Source organism: Falco naumanni, chromosome 2 (assembly GCF_017639655.2).
Source record: "Falco naumanni isolate bFalNau1 chromosome 2, bFalNau1.pat, whole genome shotgun sequence".
Taxonomy (NCBI): domain Eukaryota; kingdom Metazoa; phylum Chordata; class Aves; order Falconiformes; family Falconidae; genus Falco; species Falco naumanni.
Window position 1 is genome coordinate 97,144,563 of NC_054055.1, and position 21,387 is coordinate 97,165,949.

General features: G+C 39.8%; 1 protein-coding gene across 6 annotated transcripts in view; it reads right to left on the bottom strand.

Annotated features, from left to right (window-relative positions):
* Positions 1 to 765: 765 nt before the first annotated feature.
* The window catches only part of CLCN4 (chloride voltage-gated channel 4), a 45,203-nt gene continuing 24,581 nt past the window's right edge, over positions 766 to 21,387 (bottom strand). For all 6 annotated transcript variants that reach the window (XM_040582766.1, XM_040582764.1, XM_040582768.1 and 3 more), the window contains 8 exons: positions 20,749 to 20,871; positions 18,984 to 19,190; positions 18,811 to 18,891; positions 17,734 to 18,279; positions 15,243 to 15,429; positions 12,380 to 12,778; positions 6,574 to 6,790; positions 766 to 5,038 (listed from right to left, as the gene is read on the bottom strand). In XM_040582766.1, the coding sequence (XP_040438700.1) occupies positions 4,948 to 5,038; positions 6,574 to 6,790; positions 12,380 to 12,778; positions 15,243 to 15,429; positions 17,734 to 18,279; positions 18,811 to 18,891; positions 18,984 to 19,190; positions 20,749 to 20,871 (1,851 nt within the window). In that variant the 3' untranslated portion in view covers positions 766 to 4,947. The remainder of the gene's footprint in view (positions 5,039 to 6,573; positions 6,791 to 12,379; positions 12,779 to 15,242; positions 15,430 to 17,733; positions 18,280 to 18,810; positions 18,892 to 18,983; positions 19,191 to 20,748; positions 20,872 to 21,387) is intronic.

The window sequence follows — 21,387 nt, forward strand, 5'->3', positions numbered from 1 at the left end:
ATTAGATGCGCTGGAACGTGCTAGGGCCACAGCCATCCAGAGAAGAAGCCAGAGGCCCTGGGACTCCAGCATCAGCTTCTGAAATAAGTAATTTAACTTAAACTAGGATGTTGCTGGTCTATCAGTTTCATCAAACTTGTTCTGTGAAGCATGTCTTGAAATCTGTAATGCTTCTTTTGGATAAAACATTAATCAATGTCCCATCTGCAAAAAGCCATAGTGCCTAACATACTAGCCAAGCAAGTACAAAATCAGGGTGAAGCCCATATTCTTTGCTACTACCTAAAAGTTAGCCTCTGACAGAGATTTAAGGGATGTTTCATCCAATTAAATGGGCATGATTGAACCTGCCATTTTCAGTCTTTGAGCTTAGCTCTGAGTAATATGTACAAAGACTAAAATCATAAGGGCTTTGCAACACCTAGCTTTAAATAAGTTTCATGGTTATTGTAAACAGAACAAGCTGGTAGGAGAAATCTTTTTTTCTTTTCTTTTTAGATTTCTTTAATAAAGGATTTATGATGCTGAAATAAAAAACATTTCGCTCTGAAAATAAAAGAGCCAACTGTCAAGCCTGATCCTTTGAAGTCCACTGCATGAACTTTACTAACACCATACTTAATATTAGCTAACGCATAACTGAGTTAGATAAACTAAATCATTCATCAGGCTTGAGTTATCCCTATAGGTGGGAAAAGAAAAATCAAAATCATACAGAGACATTAAGATAAATACTTCTCCAATTAGTAAGATGTTCAAGAAATGTTTTCAGTACTGTAGTCAGTTTTATTTAAAAAATAGAGTCCAAACATTGTTTTTTATAAGGTGCAACATATATACCATTTTACACAATAAAAAAAAAATAATAAAAAAAACCAACAACAAAACCAAGCAAAACTATATTCATAATTGTAGTATCATTCCAACACGGAATCAGTGGGTCTCCTGTAATTCTAAAACTTTCTTTTTCTGCTTCATCAAAGCATAAGAATTAATGATTAGTATCACTTTGACAGCCAAAGCGTCTGGCTAACGTCATCCACGTTCTGTACTTGAACAATAAACTTTCTGGTACAGATTGCTTCAAGTACACATGAGAAGCTGAATGTAACTGAACACAATTCATGCAAAACAAAGGTACAATACTGAACTTGCATCATTCAAAAGTTTTTATTCTCTTGTTTACTTTGACATCTTCAAAGTCCAACTGCTTCAACACAAGGATTGAACTGAGGCTGCATAAAGTGAGCACTATATACTGAAGTATTTATGTAACTTTCAGATTGATCAGGCTACGTGACTATTTTGAGCTCTACAAATTTAAATAAATACTTAAGGCTGAGATCTGTGCCTCTTGGAATAACTTCTGAGACATATTTGGGAATACAGATGGGAAACAGTGACTGATAATGGACTTGTTATGGGGAAATACATTAAATCATTACATCATAACTGTATTTTTTGAGAAAAGCATGTTATTAATTTATAGTAAGAGTGTTCCCCAGTCGGATGCTCATGCTAAAAGCAATGAAGACTATAGCATGGAGGAATTTTTCTAATCTGCAAAGTCTGTCCCTGTTTCAAAGCCCTCCTTGTCACTCTAGCATCATCTCAGCCTTGACAATGCCAAGCAGCTGAAGTTAGCTATGACTATGCCATTTCTGGAGAGCTAGGTATCAGTCCCTGTTCTAAGGCGGTTTATCATATATTGAGCAAACACTGGAACAAGGAGCAGCCGTACACGTTTACAAATCCAAAGCTTTTTTCCTTGATGGCTTAGATATTTAAACTGTTTCTTCTAAAGAGGAACATGTTTGACAGAAAAAAGCTGTACACCTATTTAACTACCATCTACTTGGGTGGTAGTCCCAGGGTCAAACTGCACCAGCAATGAGTGCATAAATCTCAATTCCTTCTGTTGTTGTTTCTTACAAACCACCATGCGGGTTTTATGGATCCTGTTTTCAAGCCCTGAGGGCTCCTCATACACAGGCTAATAAGACAAGGCAACAAGATAGCACAGGGCTGACTGTTGGTTTTAGTGGCTCATGCCTCTGCGTGTTAATATGAATTAGCTACACAAGTTTATGCCTGTGCATAGCCACAAACTGAGTTTAAGCTGATAACCCAAATCAATACCCAAGTGAGTTTGTATTCATGGCCAATTTAACCTCGGTTAGGTGACTCCATGCCTTTCTCAGGAAATGACCACGTTTTCCCATGTTGATATACCATCCTGGTTCCTGCTAGCAAACATTGCCCTCAGTACTACAAATGCTTCTCAGAGTTAGCTCTGCCATGGACTACATTATGATGTGACATGGACTTAAATTTTCTTCACTAACAGAGAAGGCTTTAGACTTCATTTCCCTGACATATATGAAGCCTCGAGTTTGATTTCAAATAACAGATGAACTCATTTCCCAACTTATTGCTCTTGCCTGTGAGCCGAAGATGTATTTAGAAGTGTCCAAGTGGGGACCTGTATGCACTCTTGTTTCCTATGTGAACATAAAGAAAGATGGAGGAAGTGTTCATCAAACATGTGTGTATTAACATTAAGAGCTATAAAAGTGAAAAGAACACAGTCCTTCAGTTTTAATTTCAGAACAAGATTGCTCTCAAAAGTCAGCCTATTTATGTTAGCCAAAATCCTTTAGATTCCAGTAGTTTTGGGTAGAGACTGACATTTGAACTAAGCCTTGCTTGGATTTAGTTGTGGGAATGGACTGATTTTATTTTGTGATGGCATCTCTTTTCAAATGAGGGAATCCAATGTTTACAAGCTTGGTTGTTGGCTTCGTTGGTGTTTTAGGAGTTTGGCTGATGACAGCTTCACAGAATAATGTAAGAAACAACAACATTATGTTTTATTTCCTATTTTCAAAAGGAAAGGGTTGCTCTGTTCTATAGTCCACATAGTTTTAACAATATTCCTTTAATAATACATTGTACTGCAGATGTTCAGTTAACAAAAAGTATACACACTGAAAAATTTATGGGCTTTGGCCAGAGCTACATGTATTTATGTCAGCCCATTGCAAACACTATTGTTATATGAAATACTTTGCAAATTAAAATTATCCCTTTACTTCCCTTTCTTTTACCTAAACAATTTGGGCCATACTTTGTGTGAATGCAGTGGGACACATGCCAGAAGGAAGCAGGGTCACTGGAGATAAGAGAAGGAATTTGTGAATGTAACTTCAGGCATCTAATTTGGGGTGGACCTGGCTAGTTGTCTCAGTTCAGCGAAACAATAATCATGCATATTGCCTACAGGCTGGGTCAACAGTCTGGCTTTTGTCTGGACTAAGCAACAGCGTCTTCTGGCATGAAAGGACTCTACTCATCTCTGCCCATGAAGACCATCTGGACACAATGGACTCAAGCGACTGGTATCTGTATGAATTTGAACAAAAATACCAGAGGTCTTCCCTAAATGAAGAGACTAGGCTCTCAGAGGGTCTGAAGGGGATTCAGAGTATCTAAGTTAGGATGCAACCTCTCTCCAGTCTTTAAGCTTATAATTATAAAGCAAACACTGGGCAGTGTGGATTATATGTTACTGACAGTAGAATTTGGTCTTCTGTTACTAATAGCAGTATTGGCTAAAGTGCTAGTATATTAACACAGACAGTGCTGACCCTGTGCATCTCACACAGTACCAGAACAAGGGTTTTGGAAAATTTAGCATTTTTACCTGAGTAACTTGGAGGTCCCTACTGGGGACTGTTAAATCTTGTGTTCTTGGTGCAAACAGATCAATAATTAAAGCTTTGCTATCGTCATTTGCATTCTCAGTCCTTTGATCTTGTCCAGCCACAGTGCTGTGGGCAGTGATTCCATAGTCCTAAGAACTGGCAGATGCATAAAGAGTAGATCTGCTGCAGAATAAATGTCTGTGACTGTTAATTCAACTTCAGCAATCCCTCAGCAGGTGCACACAAATGCTAAGAAATAACAATGATGAAAAGGAACTAAATGGAGAATCAGGAATCAATGCAGAGCTTCATTAGTTTGTGAAAAAATATGATGTGCACAAGGCCAGAGAGCTGAGGGATTCAATCTCTTGTCACTAACATTGATGAGTAATGGATACAGTCTCCCTCACGTGCTTTTGAAAACTCCTCCACAGGCTTCTATGTTTTTTCCTGTTGCTACAGCAAACTACATAATACTAAATATTAAAGTACCTGAATGCAAAATTGCATAAAAACAATAAATCCTTACAAATAAGTCACATTTCAACAGTAATAAAGGGAACTTGATTGACAGAAATGCTAAACTGTATAAAATGTAAAGGACTAAAGCAGGGAGCAGGAGACACTACGTTTTAAAGTGAGATGAAGTGTGTTCTTGCTCCTTTAACTGCAGTCTTCATTCACTTAACTTTTACAAAAATAAATGAAGGTGACAAAAACTTTCATTTTAAAATATGACAATTTTTTTCCTTCATGAAAATGGTATAATTCAGTAGCGAATAAATAGCCATGATTTGAGTAACAAAAGCAACTGACATTACTCATACACGCTCTCTAGTTTGGAACACAAATCTTTATGTCTCCTAACAACTTATACATAAAAAGTGTCTGCTAGTCTTTACACCTGCCTCATGAGTTACTGTGAACATTGTTGCATCCCACTGGCGCTCCTGGCTCTTTGTCTCTAAGCACCAAATCACTTACACCCACCAACCCTCCAACTGAGCTGTTGGGAATCTCGTTAAGCAAACGCAGCTTGATGCCCGCAGCTGCTCAGAGCTTCCAAACTGCCTTCCTCATTAAGTAAGTGCCATCCTGCATCCACTCCCTCCGTCAGAGGCATAGTGGGCCATTCCTCATGCACATTACGTTTTCTCTTTAAACAAAATGAAACACCGAACATAGCCTTTGTGTTAATCTAGAAGGGACTCCTCTGGGGTTACTTTCTTCTTCCTTTACCAGTCTAGTTAAACATGATAGATTCAGGGTCCTGGTTTGCCATTTGAGCCATATGTCTTAATACATCCTTTTTAGTTATGATACCCAGCAGCCTCCTAGAGGAGAAAAGGAAAGGAAAGGTCAACAATCATCTCATATATCATCCGGGCTTTTTCCCTGTTCAGCTGTAGGGACATTTTGTGAGTGCTTCCACATAGCACTGTCCATCTCATCCATTCCCAAATGGCTATCTTTTACAAAAAGCATTCGCACTTCATGTTTTGTTATTACCCCAGCCACACTCATTAAGTGAAATACTTTGGATTGTTACCTCTTTTTGTTGGGAACATGACTTAAGTGAGGAGCTACAACTACTGAAACTTCGTACAACAAAGTAATGAGTTTCCTTAGGCTCAGGCTGCAGAGGACCAACAGCACAAACTCAAAGCACCGATGCCCTGAGCTATGGTGTGGGGTTTAGTAATACACAAACTAAGCTAAAGCACAGACTTTCTGAAACTCTTACTGTCCAACAGCATAATTCCTTCAAACTTGAGAGATAATTTCTCATTTATGTGAACCTAAATGAATTATACCTGTTAAGATTGATGAGGCTTATGGGATGTCTGGCCCCAAGAATCAAAAATTTCCAGACTGTCATTATTCAAGGGCTTTTATTTCCAGTCCTTGAAGACCACAAGGCACTGAATTTTGAAATTATGGTATTGTTACAGGTTTTCCTCCTCTAATTTCATGTAAGTGCTAGAATTCAAGATAAACATTTCCAAATCCAGGCACCTTAAATCAGGACCTAAATCTGTGTCCCAGTAATGGCTTTTCTTTTGTTAATGCTGAGGACACTGCATAGATAGTAACAGCTGATACACAATATTTTTTAATAACAAAAAGTCTTTTTGCAGAAGACTAAACTTTAGTCTTCCACATTTGAAAATGGTGGCTCTAGTTTTGCTATCCTGTTGTAAAGTTTCTTCTTACCACTAAATCCTGGGATGAGCAATGATCCCAGAATAGCTCAAATCCCATTGGAATTATGGGATATTATTTCTAGTGCACATAGGGCAGCTTTTTACTTTCCTAATTTCATGTTTGCCCACACTTCTTCAGCTGGTTTTTGTGGACTTTTGGTTTATACACTTTTCCATTAAAGAAGGCTGAACAGATTAATTTTCCTCCACTGACAGCTTTATCACAGTCTTCAGAAGCATCTAATCCAGCTGGAAGTCTAGAAACAGGCACGTTCTTTGGAAACAATACTACTTGCCAGATCTGCCTCTGTTGGAAACTCAACAAAAGTGGGAGTCAGAACAGTTTGGTTTGTATTTTTCTTCACCTTATCTAAATGCCAATACACTAAAGATTTGAGAGAACAGAATGAAAACATGACAACTAGCAAGTGCCCTTTTGGTTCTGAGTCTGACTTCTGCTGCTGCCCTGGAGGGACACTAGGCAAGCTTCCCCAATTCTTCCGTTCACAAAACAGACAAAATCAAAATATTCACTTGACTGTCTCAGAGGTGCTGATTAATTAGTTACTGTCTATATTTGGCTTTAAACAGGAAAAACGGTGGTTTTGTTAATGCTGAAAAAAAATTCAGATTCTCTAAGCATGCTTGACTTAGCATCTACTCACCCACTGCGAGTGACAAGACACTGCCGGAGTCCGAGTTTCCGGAAAATATCTACCACAGTCTCCATTGGCGTGTGGTCAGTGACAGTGAAGGGGCTCAGGTTGAGAATACGCCGCAGCTTCAGTGGATGGGGACTGTTGGGTGGCAGTTCTGGGGGGTCTTCAGTGAAATACACGATGGAATTGCTCACCACCCCATCCTGGCGCTGTCTTGCATTCTCTGTACAACAGAAAGATCAAGGTAGACAGCGAGTTAGGCTTAATAATAAAAGAAAACAAACAAAAAATCCTCCTTTGGAAAGCAAAGGTAGTAGTTGCTCTTTATTCTTAGTGTACTGAGGTCCCAGAAGTTGGGGTTACTGAGCAAACTTGAATTTCCTTGAGACATTGTTCCCTTGAAGTAAATGTAAGTGATACTTTTACAAACATATGCTTTTGCTTGGTTGGGATAAAGCTTTTCTGAATAAATAAGCAGCTCACTGCCTTCACAGACTTCACTGATCCAACTTCTGTTCAATTCAAATAATCATATGTAATTTCCTCCATTGTGAGAATCACAACAGAAACTTCTATTATATGCCTGAAGAAGTGGAGTCAACAGCTGTGTCCCAGTCAACAGTCCCAGCTGGCTTGGAGCAGCATGTTTGTTCCCAGACTTCTCAGTGGAGTTGGGGAAATCTGGGCATGGTGAACGGATTTATGAACACAAAAGTAGGGAAAGACAAATTCATGTCGCAGGGATCCAAGGGCAGCGTGGGTGTTGTTCTAGACCAACACACCTCTCTGGCATGCAGGGTGGGGTTTGTGGTTTTGCATTTAATTCCTTAAATAGAGTTTGAATATCTAGATCTTAAAAGGGCAGAAAAAATTAGCATCCCACTTAAAGGAAAATAGTGAAGGGAAGAACAATATATAGCAGTAAATGAGCTTGATACAATTTTCTCAACAGTACATTTTTGACTACTTTCAAAAGTTCAAAAGCTATTATTCATACTTTGATCAAACTATGAAGTCAACTTCACACTGCATCTGGGGTTTACATGATCAGTGCAAGCCTTTTACTTTAAAGAATGCTTCAAGAAGAATTCTTAGCATAGAAGTAGTTTATTTTTAGTGTTTACCTCATTTCTACTTAACAGTACAGGTTTTGGACAATTATGACACAGATTTCAAAATGATAGAAAACTTCTCTCTCCCCAGAAGTACATCATGTGTTTGGCTGTGACGGTTTAACTCATCTTTTTTTTTTTTTTTTCTTTTCTTTTTCTTTTTTAATTCTTAGAAATGCTTAGTATTATTATCTTTGATTAATACATTTTGCTTCTGTTCTTGAGAGGTACAGCAAATCAGACATACTCAAAGCATATGTATATGTTCTTGGAGCGCATTGACATCAATCAAAGTGCAGAAGCCTGCTCCTGTGACTTGTAATGTGTAGACAGTAATGGTTTCCAACATGTTCTAGCTGCACTCTTTTTCCCCTTTAATGATCATTTTCTTGCAATATTTCTGGAACTGGAGCAACGCTGACTCTAACCTAACATCAGTACAGTATATGATTTTCAACCTTCTCACCCCTCCTATTACAAGCCCTATTGCAATTTATAAGAATGATGCTAACTTGGTCTCATCTTGTTTTGATTCATACATCTAACTTCAAGTGTGAATATGCCTGTATAGCTCTTTGATATATGATCTGTGCTAAGAGGCAACATTCATCAATCTGAAGGCAACTCCCACCCTTTGTTAGAAACCCTTGACAGCTAGGTATTTCCTTCCTGAAGTGGTATTTCCACCCAAAGCAACAGGCCCAAGCATTTCAGTTACCGCATCGTGGCTCCCAAGGCAGCAATGACCCTGAACAACAGTGATTAGCCAAAGCCATGACTTCACTCTTCAAAGTCAAACATCTCTCTGGAGAAATTTGAATGATGTAGTACTACTGAGCAAACTCCATGGCATTAGAAAAATGGTGGACTTTGTATGCAGCTTCACTGGATGGGGGAGTTAGAGTAAAGGTAAAACAGAAGAACAGATCATTTTTGCAGTCAGTGGGTAAGAAAAACAGATATAACTTAACAGAAAGAGCAAAGCAAATGGATGCTGATGCCTGGGTCTACAGAGTAATCTATGCCGAAGGCTCATGAAAAATGGCCTGTCATATTCAGGAGTTCACAGTTCACAGCCTGTATCAACTATACTGCTCTCTCAACTCCACATTAGGAAAAGTACATTATACAGGCCACGTGGCTCGTGTCCAAGACTCTGCCTTTTGTACGATGCCTCTGAAGCTGGCCAAATTTAAGAAGAGCTTTACAAGGTCAAATACTCCCCTCCATAAGACTGTAAAGTAGGTACCATCTAAAATGTAGACACCTATTCCCAGAGGTCATCTCTTCCCACCTGACCTCCCTACCTGCTCAGCAAGGACAAGTGGAAGGACGCAATCCTCCTGAAGGTGCTTCTGAGCAGTTGGAAGTGGCATTGCCATTCACTTTATAGGTCTGGATGCATTTCTAGAGCGGGCTTAGTGCTCTACTTAGTAAGAAAGATATTATGTAGGGGTAAATCATGAGGTGGAGAGCTGCATGTGAGGGAATCGTAGTATTTATTCCCCAGAGTGTTTCCTGGACCACCACACTGCTGACGCACAATTTGTTGGGCCAGAGAAAGAAGCTGAAGCTTCTTGGTTGAAAGCAAATCTCTACATAGTGCAATGTGTTGTCATAGAGGCACCGAAGCTAGTTCAGACTGCGGAGGCATTCTGCAGGGCACGACGCAGTGACAGAAGAGATACTCGTTTGAGCCTGACTGCTTTTCCGAAGACCTCATTGCTTGGCTACAGCTCTGCATAGCCGGGGCTTATACTGTTGCCAGGCATAACTCCAGTATCTCTGGATGCTGTCGAACTGAGCAGGAGATAAGAACTCGAACAGGAGAATAAAAGATGCTTCACCACATGTGGTGTTTACCTCTTGGTAAGTAATTTTGTACTTCAAGGAGACTTAGTGACCTTTACTCCATGAACATAACTACGAAGCAAACTGAGTTGAAGGTTAGCAACACATTAGCTAGTGTGTGGTAATGATGAGCAGTGATGACTTCTGTAATTAATGCAAAGGAACTTTTGCCTTCAGTGAAAAAGGATTAGCTATGAAAAAGCTGCTAGCATGGTACAAACCCAGAGTTTTCCCGTGCCCTGTACTGGAAACATATAACGTGTCTTTTGGAAAAGTGAAACCAAATCCAGATTTTAAATCGCAAAGACACAAACCTTACTGAACAGATTAACTGTTTATCAGCGTCAGTACAGAATGACATCAGGAGCTGTCATACTCAACCCAAGAGAAAAAGGGTCACCAGAGTTTCCTGACAGCTGAGGATTTTAGGAAAACTTATCTATGCAGAGAACTTCTTAATTTTAAAACTCAGTTTTGCCTCAGATCCTATGAAAGATGCTCTTGATTAGAGCTGATCAGGAAACCATACCTTCTCCTCTGGAAACTGTGAATATTAAATGGTTTTGAACAGGAAAACACTGTGATCTGATATGTTCAATGACTTTGTTTATAACTGATATCTTTGTTATCAGTGCATAGCTGGACTTTTTCACACACCTAGCAAGCCCATTCAGCCATGTTGCCATTTATAACTTGAATAAAAAGTCTCAGTTCCTCAAACTTCTCTGACTCGCTTCAGACAGCATCTGATCTTTCTGCTTTTAAAGTGAAGGCTCTGCGTCTTCACTCCATGCAGTTTTCCCACTGACATACCTCCCTGCAAAGGAGACACAAAAGGCTATAAAGTTAGGATGGCGGCAAGTGTTACAGCCACAACATAGCACGGACAATGTGAAAGACAGGCACGGAGTAGGCCAAATACACCTAAATTCATATTTTTCACTTCTCACAGGGGAATACAGAAGACATTTGAAAATCATTAGCAAAAGCAGGATGAAATACAAACTATTTGTTTTACAAATGGTATCAGCTCTTGGCATTTACACATTTGGTGAAGCTTCAGATGCTTTCCTAGCTTGGCCATACAAAGTATCTTTTGTTACCACCAAAAGAAGATTAGCTCTCTGAGAAAATCAAGTTGTTTGAAAGGGGTATTGCAGCTAGCAGCCTTGGAATTCCATCTAAGTGTCTTTAATATCCTCTTAGACTGGTATACAGAGGATTCATGGAGACTCTTTTCTTTACTCGTTTTTGGAGGAGGGAGGGAGGGAGGGAGGGAGGAACAACCAGTGATAGTGGGCTTTTAATGAAAAAGTTAGATACCCACACTTGGAATTACAACTGTAGTTGTAAAATCCTTAATTACAACAGTACAATTAGAAGAGCTATAGAACTGGCACTAAGGCCTGTTCTGCTTTCCTATGTTTTGAGAAATTAGTGACAAAGCTAAATGCAAAATGAATTGAGTTCATACATTATTTTCTCTGTAACTGAAATAACAACTCACACCACAGAAAGGAAAAAATGAGAAAATAATTTCTTACTGAAGATAATTCCTTACTACAATTTAAGGAGAGAAAACTGGACTTTGTCATTTCTTTTCTTCTTCTGCATGTAATATTGATGCAGCATTAGTGACTTTCTGCTATAGGATGAGGAAAGGGGAATCAAGTGACAGCTGAGTGCCCTTAAATAAATGAATATAAATTTTAGGTCTAATCACTTAGACTGAGTATTTTTATGTCTAGGACATGAATGTAAATATGCATCAGAAAACCACATGCTTTAAAGAGCACTGTGATTTCAAATTTTGTTACAGCTTTTTAAGAAGCAAGCAGAAAATTATTCTCTAAAATAGCCCTGATTTTTTCCATTTATGGATTTTCTGTTCTGAAGAATATGGGAGTCTCCATCTGAGACAACAACTTTTTAAAGGTACCAGAAGCAGAGGGGTGAAAATGGCCCATGCAGAGAATAATTCCACGTCAAGGAGATGAGGATATGCCAGATATTCCACTCCCCTGCAAAGTGCAAGGCAATCACACCCAGCCAGCAGCCTGCTTGCCTGCCCCACTGGCCTTCAGCTCCACAGGACTGCCAGAATTGGGAGTGGACCATGGGGGTGATTTGGCAGGCTTGCAGACCTCTGCAGCTCCAGATACCCTGGGAACAGGGAAGGTGGGAACACCGCTTTCACCCAATATGCCTGTCTCTTCAATCCCCACCTCGCAATCAGGCCAGTCAGGAAAGGACCTGATGGGTCAAAACTTTTAATGACCTGGATCAGGCTCTCAGGCAATCAGCCAGCTATCCACTGGATGCTTGACAAAATTCAGTCATCTTTACCAACAACATCCTCTACTGAAAAGTTTTCCACCCCTAGCACAAAATACCTGCATGTGAGAAAAATTGATAGAGCAACAGAAAGGACAGGGACTTGCACTTTGTCACAGGGTGACAAAAGTTCACGACTGCCCCAGGTGCTGTTGGCAACCCACGGAGACTGCAGGAAGCTCAGTACTGCAGTGGCTTTTGATCTGGTTGTGATAAAAATCCTGGCCATATGAGTCAAGTTTATCTCTATTGTCTGTAGCAGAATCAGAATTGTATTGTAGTGACAGCAAAACTAAGCCCACAAATGTCAAGCCCACAGAAGTCTACCAGGTGGCATGCTGCAATAGAAAACCTTCCAGCTATAAGTCCTAGCAACTAGTAAAAGCCAGACCTGGTGAAGAAATTCAGTTTGGTTCTTATTTACCCAGTCTTCAAAGTGAATAACACCGGTAACATCCTACCCTACCAAAATTCCTTTCAAAAATGAAACTTAAGTACAGTAATACTCTACTCACTTATTGCAAGAATCAGCTCTCGTCTCTGTGCAAATCCAATAAGTCTCTCCGAGTCTTTTGAAACCACTACTGGAAAGCCATTGTAGTCAGTCTCTTTGATTAGTGTCTCAACATCCTCCACCGTCATACTGTCCTGCGTCAGAACAGAGAGAGGAGCTTCACCACGCCGTGGTCTCATGACATCAGTTGCCAGGGTTCGGTGGGTGAATTCATCCTTCACATCCAGAAATGGGTAGCCGTTCAGGTGAATGTGAGCTTCATAGATCCCTTCTTTACCAAAGGCATCTGCCACCCACTTGCTTGTGACAGCTGCAGCCATAAGCGGTACAATGTACTCCAGACCTCCAGTTAGCTCAAACATAATCACCACCAGAGAGACCGTCATTCGAGTAACACCACCTGCCAACAAGGAAAGCAGTAAAGTTTCCCTCATTGCTCTTGAAGTATACACACTAAGCAACTCATTTCTATTTTTGAGTTTTACATTCAGAAAGCCATGAGATTTTTCATGCTGAGTACTTTCCCCATATATTTTGTGAAGTATTTTGGGGCTTATTTCACTGAAGAAAGAGATTTTTCATTTACTGTGATTTTCATCAAAAAGATTGAGTGAACTTACTCAAGCCAAAGATGGTAACATTGAAAAGCAAATAATGAATGCTAAATGACTAAGCTATCAAATGACAAAGCATACCAAAAAATTAGCTATACTGGATATCTGAGAAACTAAAACTGAATCCTTCCATTAGCCCTCTAAAATGACTCCAAGAATCAGCAAAGTAACACGGCTGGAGCAGGTAAGAGCATCAAGAGCCAGCCTTCACGTTGGTTTACCTATCACATTCATACTAAAGAGAGAGCTACGCATTATCTTTGGGCATGACATATTTACAAAATCCTAACTAAGGCCAGTTTAGGGCCACTGCAAGAGCTATGTTACAGCTCAAACCCTAGCTTTTGATACCAGTATAACATACAGCTTGAACTGTATACAACTCGGTTTGAGGCCATCTAGGCATGCAGCCATAGACAAGGTTGTAGCTGTATTTTTCAATCTAGCCTTTCCGTATTAATTTCATAAGCAAGCTCCTTACTCCTTCAGTTTACATTAAAGGATAAAAATAATCACAGAACTGCAGACAAGTGTGCATGTATCACTGAATTATTAGGTAACATTTCTTTGCCTCTGTTCAAAAGGTAAATGTAATAAATCTGCTATTTTTAGGCCTTAAAATACAACACCATTTTAGATGAGAGAAATCAGAAACAGGTCATTAAAAGATGCTTTTAATCTGGCAGCATACAGGAAAATTTAATTGTTGATCATTTAACATGATGATCCCTATATGACTTTCATCTGAGGAATGCCTTAAACTTCTGACTCTGAAAAGCTGACAGCAGATAGCAGAGTAAGGATCATTTAATACTTACTTCATATCTCTTACTCTAAGTCCTTGGCTTAAGAATGAGCAGTGACCATTCTGTTGTGTCTCACCATACTATTAAAAACACTGCACCTTGATTTGGACCTTTTAAAAGAAGAAGTGATTGCCGACTAACAGATCTACTGAAATATCAGAGCAAAACTTCTGTGGATCATTTCTTTTATGAACATTAAGGTCATTAATGGACTCTTTTTGGTTTACTCTTTTTGACAGTAAGGTTCATCCTAGCTATTTTAATGTGTCTACACTGCTGTAGGTGTTCACATCCAAAGGGGTGATCCAGATTGCTTTTATGATCTCTAGAGAAAAAGAGGCACTTCTGAGGCCAAATTCATCTGCTCATTTGCCTGGTTTTAGATGTCTGCTGCCAGACAAAACTGATCTTTCCAGTACCTCATTTTTCTGTTTTAACTGTGAAGGGTGTCATCGCAGCTAGCTCAGATGTTGAGGTCTACATCACAGACTTTAAATTTAGACAAGCAAATCCCACCCTTCCTTCCTCTATAACTGATCACACAAATGATTCTGTTTTTCCAACATGAGACTCCAAAACTGAAATTTTCCAGCTTTTCCCTGAGTACATCTTTCATCTCAAATCTATGCAATTACATTAATCATGTGTTTACCTCCCCACGATTATTTCATCATCTAATGATAGTATCAGCAACAACAACAAAAGGAAGTAGAACTTCTATACAAGTATAGAAGGTGGAAGATATGGTCGGGCAAAAATGTGTTCAGACGGTATGCTTGTAACATTCCTGTTGCATCTATGACTAGAAATTTGATGTGTGAGGTATCATTCAATGACCTTGCTTTAATAGTTAACAGATCATTCCTGTTATGTCAAATAAATCCTACTGATTGAATGGAATCAGATATTGGCCTAGGGTCAAAATGAAAACCAAAATACAGCCCAGTTGTTCACAGTGTGACACACAGCAAAAATAAGACCCAGAATTTCCACCTCTGTATAGCGTAAAATTCGACCAGAACTGGGAATTTTATTCCCTGCATTGAGAGAGACCACAGTCTTAACAAGGAAGTAGCTTTAGTCCAGCTACAGTGGATTCATTACATCGAAAAGGAAAAAAACAAGCAAAAAGACTCCTCCCTGGAAAGCTGTAGCCTAACCTTAATTCTTTCTTTCCTTCTATGTGCTTTTCAACAGATTACACAGATTACAAGATTACAGTTGGTGACTGCAAGCCTCGCTGTTGACTATCTGGCAGATCACTGGAGAGACCGTTAGAGGAAGCTGCCCATGATTCAGCCCACCACATCTGGATTTCAATTCCTATTACATCCAGAAATGCTAGTATAGCATCTAACACAGACACAAAGCCCTCATAAACAGTTTGTAGCTCCCAAACATTGCTGTTATTCATGCACAAACCAATGATCAGCAGGTACTGTACCCAAACAAGCTGCTGCTCCCACCATAGCATAAAGACCCGGTGTGACGCAGTCTGCACCAGGCCTGCACCAGTTCCTGAAGATGATCCAGTCATGATGGTGATACGCCAGCTGCTCTACTCCGATCCCAACCATCCTGCCAGCCATGGCTCCAACAGCCATGCTGGGAATGAAAAGGCCTGAAGGGATCTGGAATAAAACATAGATACATGAACACCTTGACAAAAAATTACTAATAATGAAATTAGTCATCAAACAATCTATTATTGGCAGCGAGAGAACCCAGTTTCCTTATTAGATGCTAGCTCAGAAGGCCACAGCCTTATGGCAGCCTACAGTCGTGTTCCCCATGGTGTGAGACAGGTTTCTGCAGTGACTGAGTTTGTGTGGCTACCTGTGTATTAACAGCTTTATAAAATGTTAATGTGGGGGTTTTAAGTAATTTTGAAACCTACCTGCTGCATCACACTGAATTTGATAGATAAATGTTGTTTCTGAATACTTGTCTGCTTTTAAAGTCAAGATGTTCCTGGTTTTGCCTTTATTGCTTTCTCAGCAGGAATTCAGGAGCTGCTGATGGTTCCATCACGGGCCTGAGAATACGCTTCACTGAAAATGACATCTTGATTTCACCCTCTATCACATGCAGTACTTTATAGTTTTATTGCTACTCTTTCAGGATAAATCAGGCCAGATTTTAAATTAAATGTCAAATGCAAAATAAAAATTCAGAGAAAGGAGGCTGACTGCTCAGAGGCAGCTGTTTGTCCATCTCAGTTTGTTATATATTTTCCAGGAAGCTCTATGAATCATTATCTTGTTATCTGCTATACAAACAAGTCACAAGTCCTTAAAAAACAGTATTAAACTGAAAATAATTAAAAAAAAAAAAAAAACACCAGAAAATTAAAATTCACTTTGCCTTGGCTAAGTGCATTTCCTTTTAGATGTCAAGTGCACTTGCAAGTTGAGAAAAATTTCCTGGTGGGGAAGACAACTCAGATGTGTGGCATGGGCTTGCTCGGAGTTCTTGTTGGTTTTAGAGAAGCGTTGTAATATCCTTTTAATTCTGAAAATACACCTTGAGCTTCTAGAGAACTAAACTAGCAGCCTCAGCATGGCTTGGAGGTGTTAGGGCTGACAACAGCAAGTGCTATCTCCCCCACCATATGATTTTGCTGATACAGTTGGATTGAATTTTCTAGAATTGGTGGGTAAAGCTATTTTGTCTGTTCTTTTACAGAATGGTTGAAACTGTCAATTACTTCTAACAAATTTTAAACATATAGAGTAAATAAAGAACCACATATCAAATAAAGAACCAAACTCAGAAGTTTTTAAACAAATGAACAAGCCTAACAGCTGGCTGCCAGCCAAAAATCCGTTTCTGCAGTGAAGGCCATCTCGTTTAAAGTCCTCTTCCAGAAATATTACACCTGCAACATCTAATTGCTCTTAAACTCCCACTTGTTCTCCCTGCTCAGGAAATCAGCAGGACTTAGTCACTGGTCCTGACAGACCTTCTACCGTTCAATAGGTCTTGTCATCAGATGGAGAAAAAAGAAAAGAAAACAAAATTCCAACAACTTCCTACTCTATTTTGGGTACAAGGCCTTATAAAAGATGGATCCTCAGCTCAAGAGCAGTGTTTAAGGGGAAGATGAGATGCTTTAGCTTTGAGTGTGGTATTAAACATAAAATATGGTATAACTCAAAAAAAAAAAAACGTATCATCATCTGCTCCAATCAGATCTAGAACTAAATATAATTTGAGATGTAGACAGACAGATATGTGCTTTATATGGGCTCTAGCAATCACAGATATATAGAACTCACCACAAACATCTTTGTATATATGGAAAGCTTGGATAAATTGTTGTTGGACCTTTCATCACTCATTTATGGAGAGGAGGAGGATGGGAATGAAAAAGTTGCAAATCCAGAATAATCAAATCATGCACCTATCGGTCCTCTCTCATTCCCTCTTTTTTCCTTAAAATGGTGCTTCAAAAGATTCAAAAATAGAACTTTTCAGCAACTTATATTTTTGTGAGTTTTTAACCGTGCAAATCAGTAAATGTGAAGCTATTACTTCCCTGAGCATAGCTACCTTGAGGCACATTAAGATATTAATTCAACAACACAAACAACAATGTAAATAGCCCATATCCCTGAGAGAGCTGAAAGACAGCTGCAGTGGGAATCATCTTGAATTTGCTTATTGGCAAAAGTGGATTTAAATTCCCACCCAAATTTCTTTTTCACTCAGTGAAATCACAGACAACTAGAGGTGAAAGAGCATCCCTTTCCTGCAACAGGGGCCAGCAGAGCAAGGTGCTGGCAGGCAGGTGAAGTGGCAGGCATCTCAATGATGCCCACATGGGTGAGTGTAGGTCAGAAGCACACAAACCCTGCCAGATGAACCATAGCTGCTGACAGCAACTCATCTGTGCCTTGCGCTCATGACAGCTTCTGCGCCTGTCCCTGATTTACCTTCATGCCGAAAGTGAATATTGTGATGACAATTTTAAACACCAAAGCCAAGGCGAGTTGCCACATGGCCGTGTAGACTCCAGGGCCAGCAGGTCTGTCGGGAATGTCATCCACCGGCCGAGTCATGTTTGGGTCATTGACATAGTCACAGAGCTGTGAGGACTCCAGGGCACCACAGTCATTGAAGAGCTCTGAGATCAGCTCGCTGGTGCTCCTCCGGGTGTAGGGGTTGGGGTAGGCGATGATGGCGGTGATAGCCGTTATCACTATGACCTCCAGGACTGGGTATTTCCCAAGTCTGGTGGTTTTTCGTCTCCTGCACCAAGCGATGTTGCATCGGATAAAGAGGGTCCCCCAGAGGCCACCGAAGACACCGAGCAGGATGAAGGGGAAGAGCTCGGCCATGTACCAGGGGGTGTGGTACTCCACGTAGAACAGCACCAGTCGGCTGTTTCCAAAAGGATTGATGGACCTCAGTGTGAAGGCAGCCACAAGAGCAGCAAAAAATGACCTCCAGAGGGTTTTCAGAGGAAAGTAGTAGCTGACCTAAAACCAAGCAGAGACTATAAACATTTCACTGAGTATGACAGAGGGAATTTGCTTTAATTGCCATCACCGTGTGTTTCACCTGTGACTCTATGTCTCACTTTACTGGGAGCACTAGTCCTTACCACAGCCAGAACATGTCGACAAGAGTATTAGAAAAGGCATTTTCAGATTTCAGATAGGGAGCAGCAATCAGTTAAAAACTGATAAATGTAAAGCCAAAGTTGCCGGGTAGAGATGGTAAGGTGGGTGCTCAACAGCTCTGCCCATGTGGCAGCGCTCTGAAAGCTGGAGAAGCCTTAGCACAGGGACACATTTCCAATTTGAAAAAAATCATTTATTTGCCAGTGCTGTTCTCCTACTCAAATTAAGCTAAAATATCTGGGTATTTGTTTTTACTAGAAATCAAAGATTATTTTTGCTTTAGAAGAAAAACAAGCATATAAATATTTGAAAAATAAAGAGGAATCATAGAAAAAAGGTATCAGATGAAAATATATTTATTAAAGCAAGCGAACTGCCAGGTCTCACCTCTTCAAGACTGAAAAGCACACCTCCAATCGGAGCCCCAAAGGCAACAGAAACTCCTGCAGCAGCTGCAGCCGAAAGCACCTACAAAGCAAACATTTACGTACGAGGCATGAGTCCTTGGAAACACTGAGCATTCAGACAGGGAAATTAGAAATTAAGTGATCCAACCTCACCTCTCTTCTCTTCCCTTCATTCTTGCTGTACTTTGAGAAAAGGCTGCTGAAGAAGTTCCCGCAGCAACAGGCCACGTGGACTAACGGCCCCTCTTTCCCGAGGCTGAGGCCTGAAGATACCACCAGAACCAAGGTGACTGTTTTGATTAAAAGTGTCCACTTGCCCAGGTAGCCCCTAATAATGAACCCGCTCAAGATGGTTTTTATCTGGAAAGCAGGAAGAATATGTTGAAGAGCTGAAGAGACCTTTTCTACTCTGAACTCACAGATGGAGTTAAAAAAAATTGCAGACTGGTTGAAAAGAGACAGTGATGGAAAGAAAGAAACCACAGGTAGGGTGACTTTCCCACAGGGATATATATGAGCAGGGGTTAAGAAGGCCACACTTTTACTGTTGTGGGTGGTCCCCTGCATCAGCAAGGACTCTCACAGAGATCAATAGAAATATGAAACTCTTACATATCTCCTTGGCTTACAGGATCAGAGTTAAACTAGACTCAACTTTAACGAAGCAGAAAAAAGCAAATAAACAACCACAGACTTTCCCCAGTTGAAACAAGGAAAAAAAAAAGTTATAAATGTTTGGAATGGCCATGCCATAAAAGCATGCAAGTATTATGAAATGAGGAAGTCCAAGAGATCTTACTTTAACACTTTTCCTCTTAACTTTGCATGTGAGTGGCTAGAATAGACACAATGCACATGCATTACACATGGGTTTCAGGGTGAGATTTGGGAAATGGGCTGGAGCTGAGCATCACCTCATGAGGCATTTACCACTTGGATATTAGATTTACAGGTAACTATCAAAACTTTAAAAACACTTACAGACATATCAAGCATGTAACAAACAAATGTGACTACTTTGAAACATGGAAATTATTTAAATATTTCAAATTATTTGGGGGGGGGTGAGGGTTTTTTTTGTAATTGGCTATGAAACATTTGGACTCTTCAACTAGAGATGAAGAAAAAAAAGTATGCCAAGATGTCTAACATTTGGGCTGTTGATTCTGTCTGCCAGATTCCTAAGTAATAATCCAAATGGTTCTACAGCCTTTTAACAAAAGGCTGCCCTGATTTCAAAAATTTTGAGTAGCTATGCTGTTTGAATTACAGAGTTCCTTATTGTAACAGCTTAAACATAGACTGATGCTCAAAATGTAAAACATTGAAAACCAAGTAGATATCTTGGCTGCCATAATGCTCTCACACCAGCATGATATTGTGTACAAGGACACAATTTGCAGAAGATGAACACCAGGCACTTTTCAGGTATTCCAAATGATGGGCATCTCATATCTTCAGTAGCTTAGGAAACCTTGGCTTTGTAGCCCTCCCTCTTAATTTTATTTTGGTTTTGTTTAAAGCCTAGTGTAGAAAAAGACTGATTCCGTAACTGAACAAAGTAATTTCATCCAAGGAAAATTCTATATAATCTTCTAGTAGGTATGTGTCTCAGTCACAAAAAGTTGGAGTCCATGAAGTGATGACTGGGAGCCGTTAATTTTTAATTCAAGCTCTGGCATTGAAGCAGTATATACATTAACCTGTCACAATGCCATTTGAACATTTTCTACTATGTAAAATTTAGATGGACACCATAAAGGCAAGTATACAAAGGAATGAAGCAAATGAGATGGAAAGACAATCTCCTCGTTCCTATGCTATCACGTAGTACAGTTCAGGAGTGGGAAAAGACAACAAATTATCATTTCTTTGTTTTGTTTGGTATTTGGATATTCACCCACAAAGGGAAACTCACCTCTGGGATTCCAGAGCCACAGGCATAGGGAGCAAACACTCTGACCAGGGAGACTGCCAGGAAAGCAAAACATAGAGCCCACATAATGTATAGAAAATAGTTTAGAATGTAAGCACTTGCACCCTAGAAAAATAATAGTAACAAACATTGTTAGACAAATGCAGGTTGGTAAATCTCACATTTCTACTAGGGATCGTGATGGCATTGAGCTTGGTCTTTTCATTTACATGCTAGTTGCTGCTTTTTCTCAGGAAGGACACATGACTTTTTATACTCCAACAATTTTATTAGTCATGGAAAGAAGTAGCATACTAATATATACCTAACCTAATCCATATAGTCTGTTTGCAAGGAACCCAAACATCTTAAAAAGAACATCCTTCAAATGCTAAAAAATTAAGCCAACCACAAAAAGTTCCAAAACATCAAACAAACCTGTCATAAGGGCAAAAGTAACTGGTGATACAAAAGCAACTTAATGAAGGAATCTGCTATGTTCATTCCATGGTGGGTGACAGGGAAGAAGACCCTGATACATCTTTTTCTGAGGGCTGGTATTCAAAGATCAGCTATCCATGCAGATGCTGATCTTTTCAAACGACATCCCTGTGTATATCAGTAGCCAGCTCAGTTCACAAA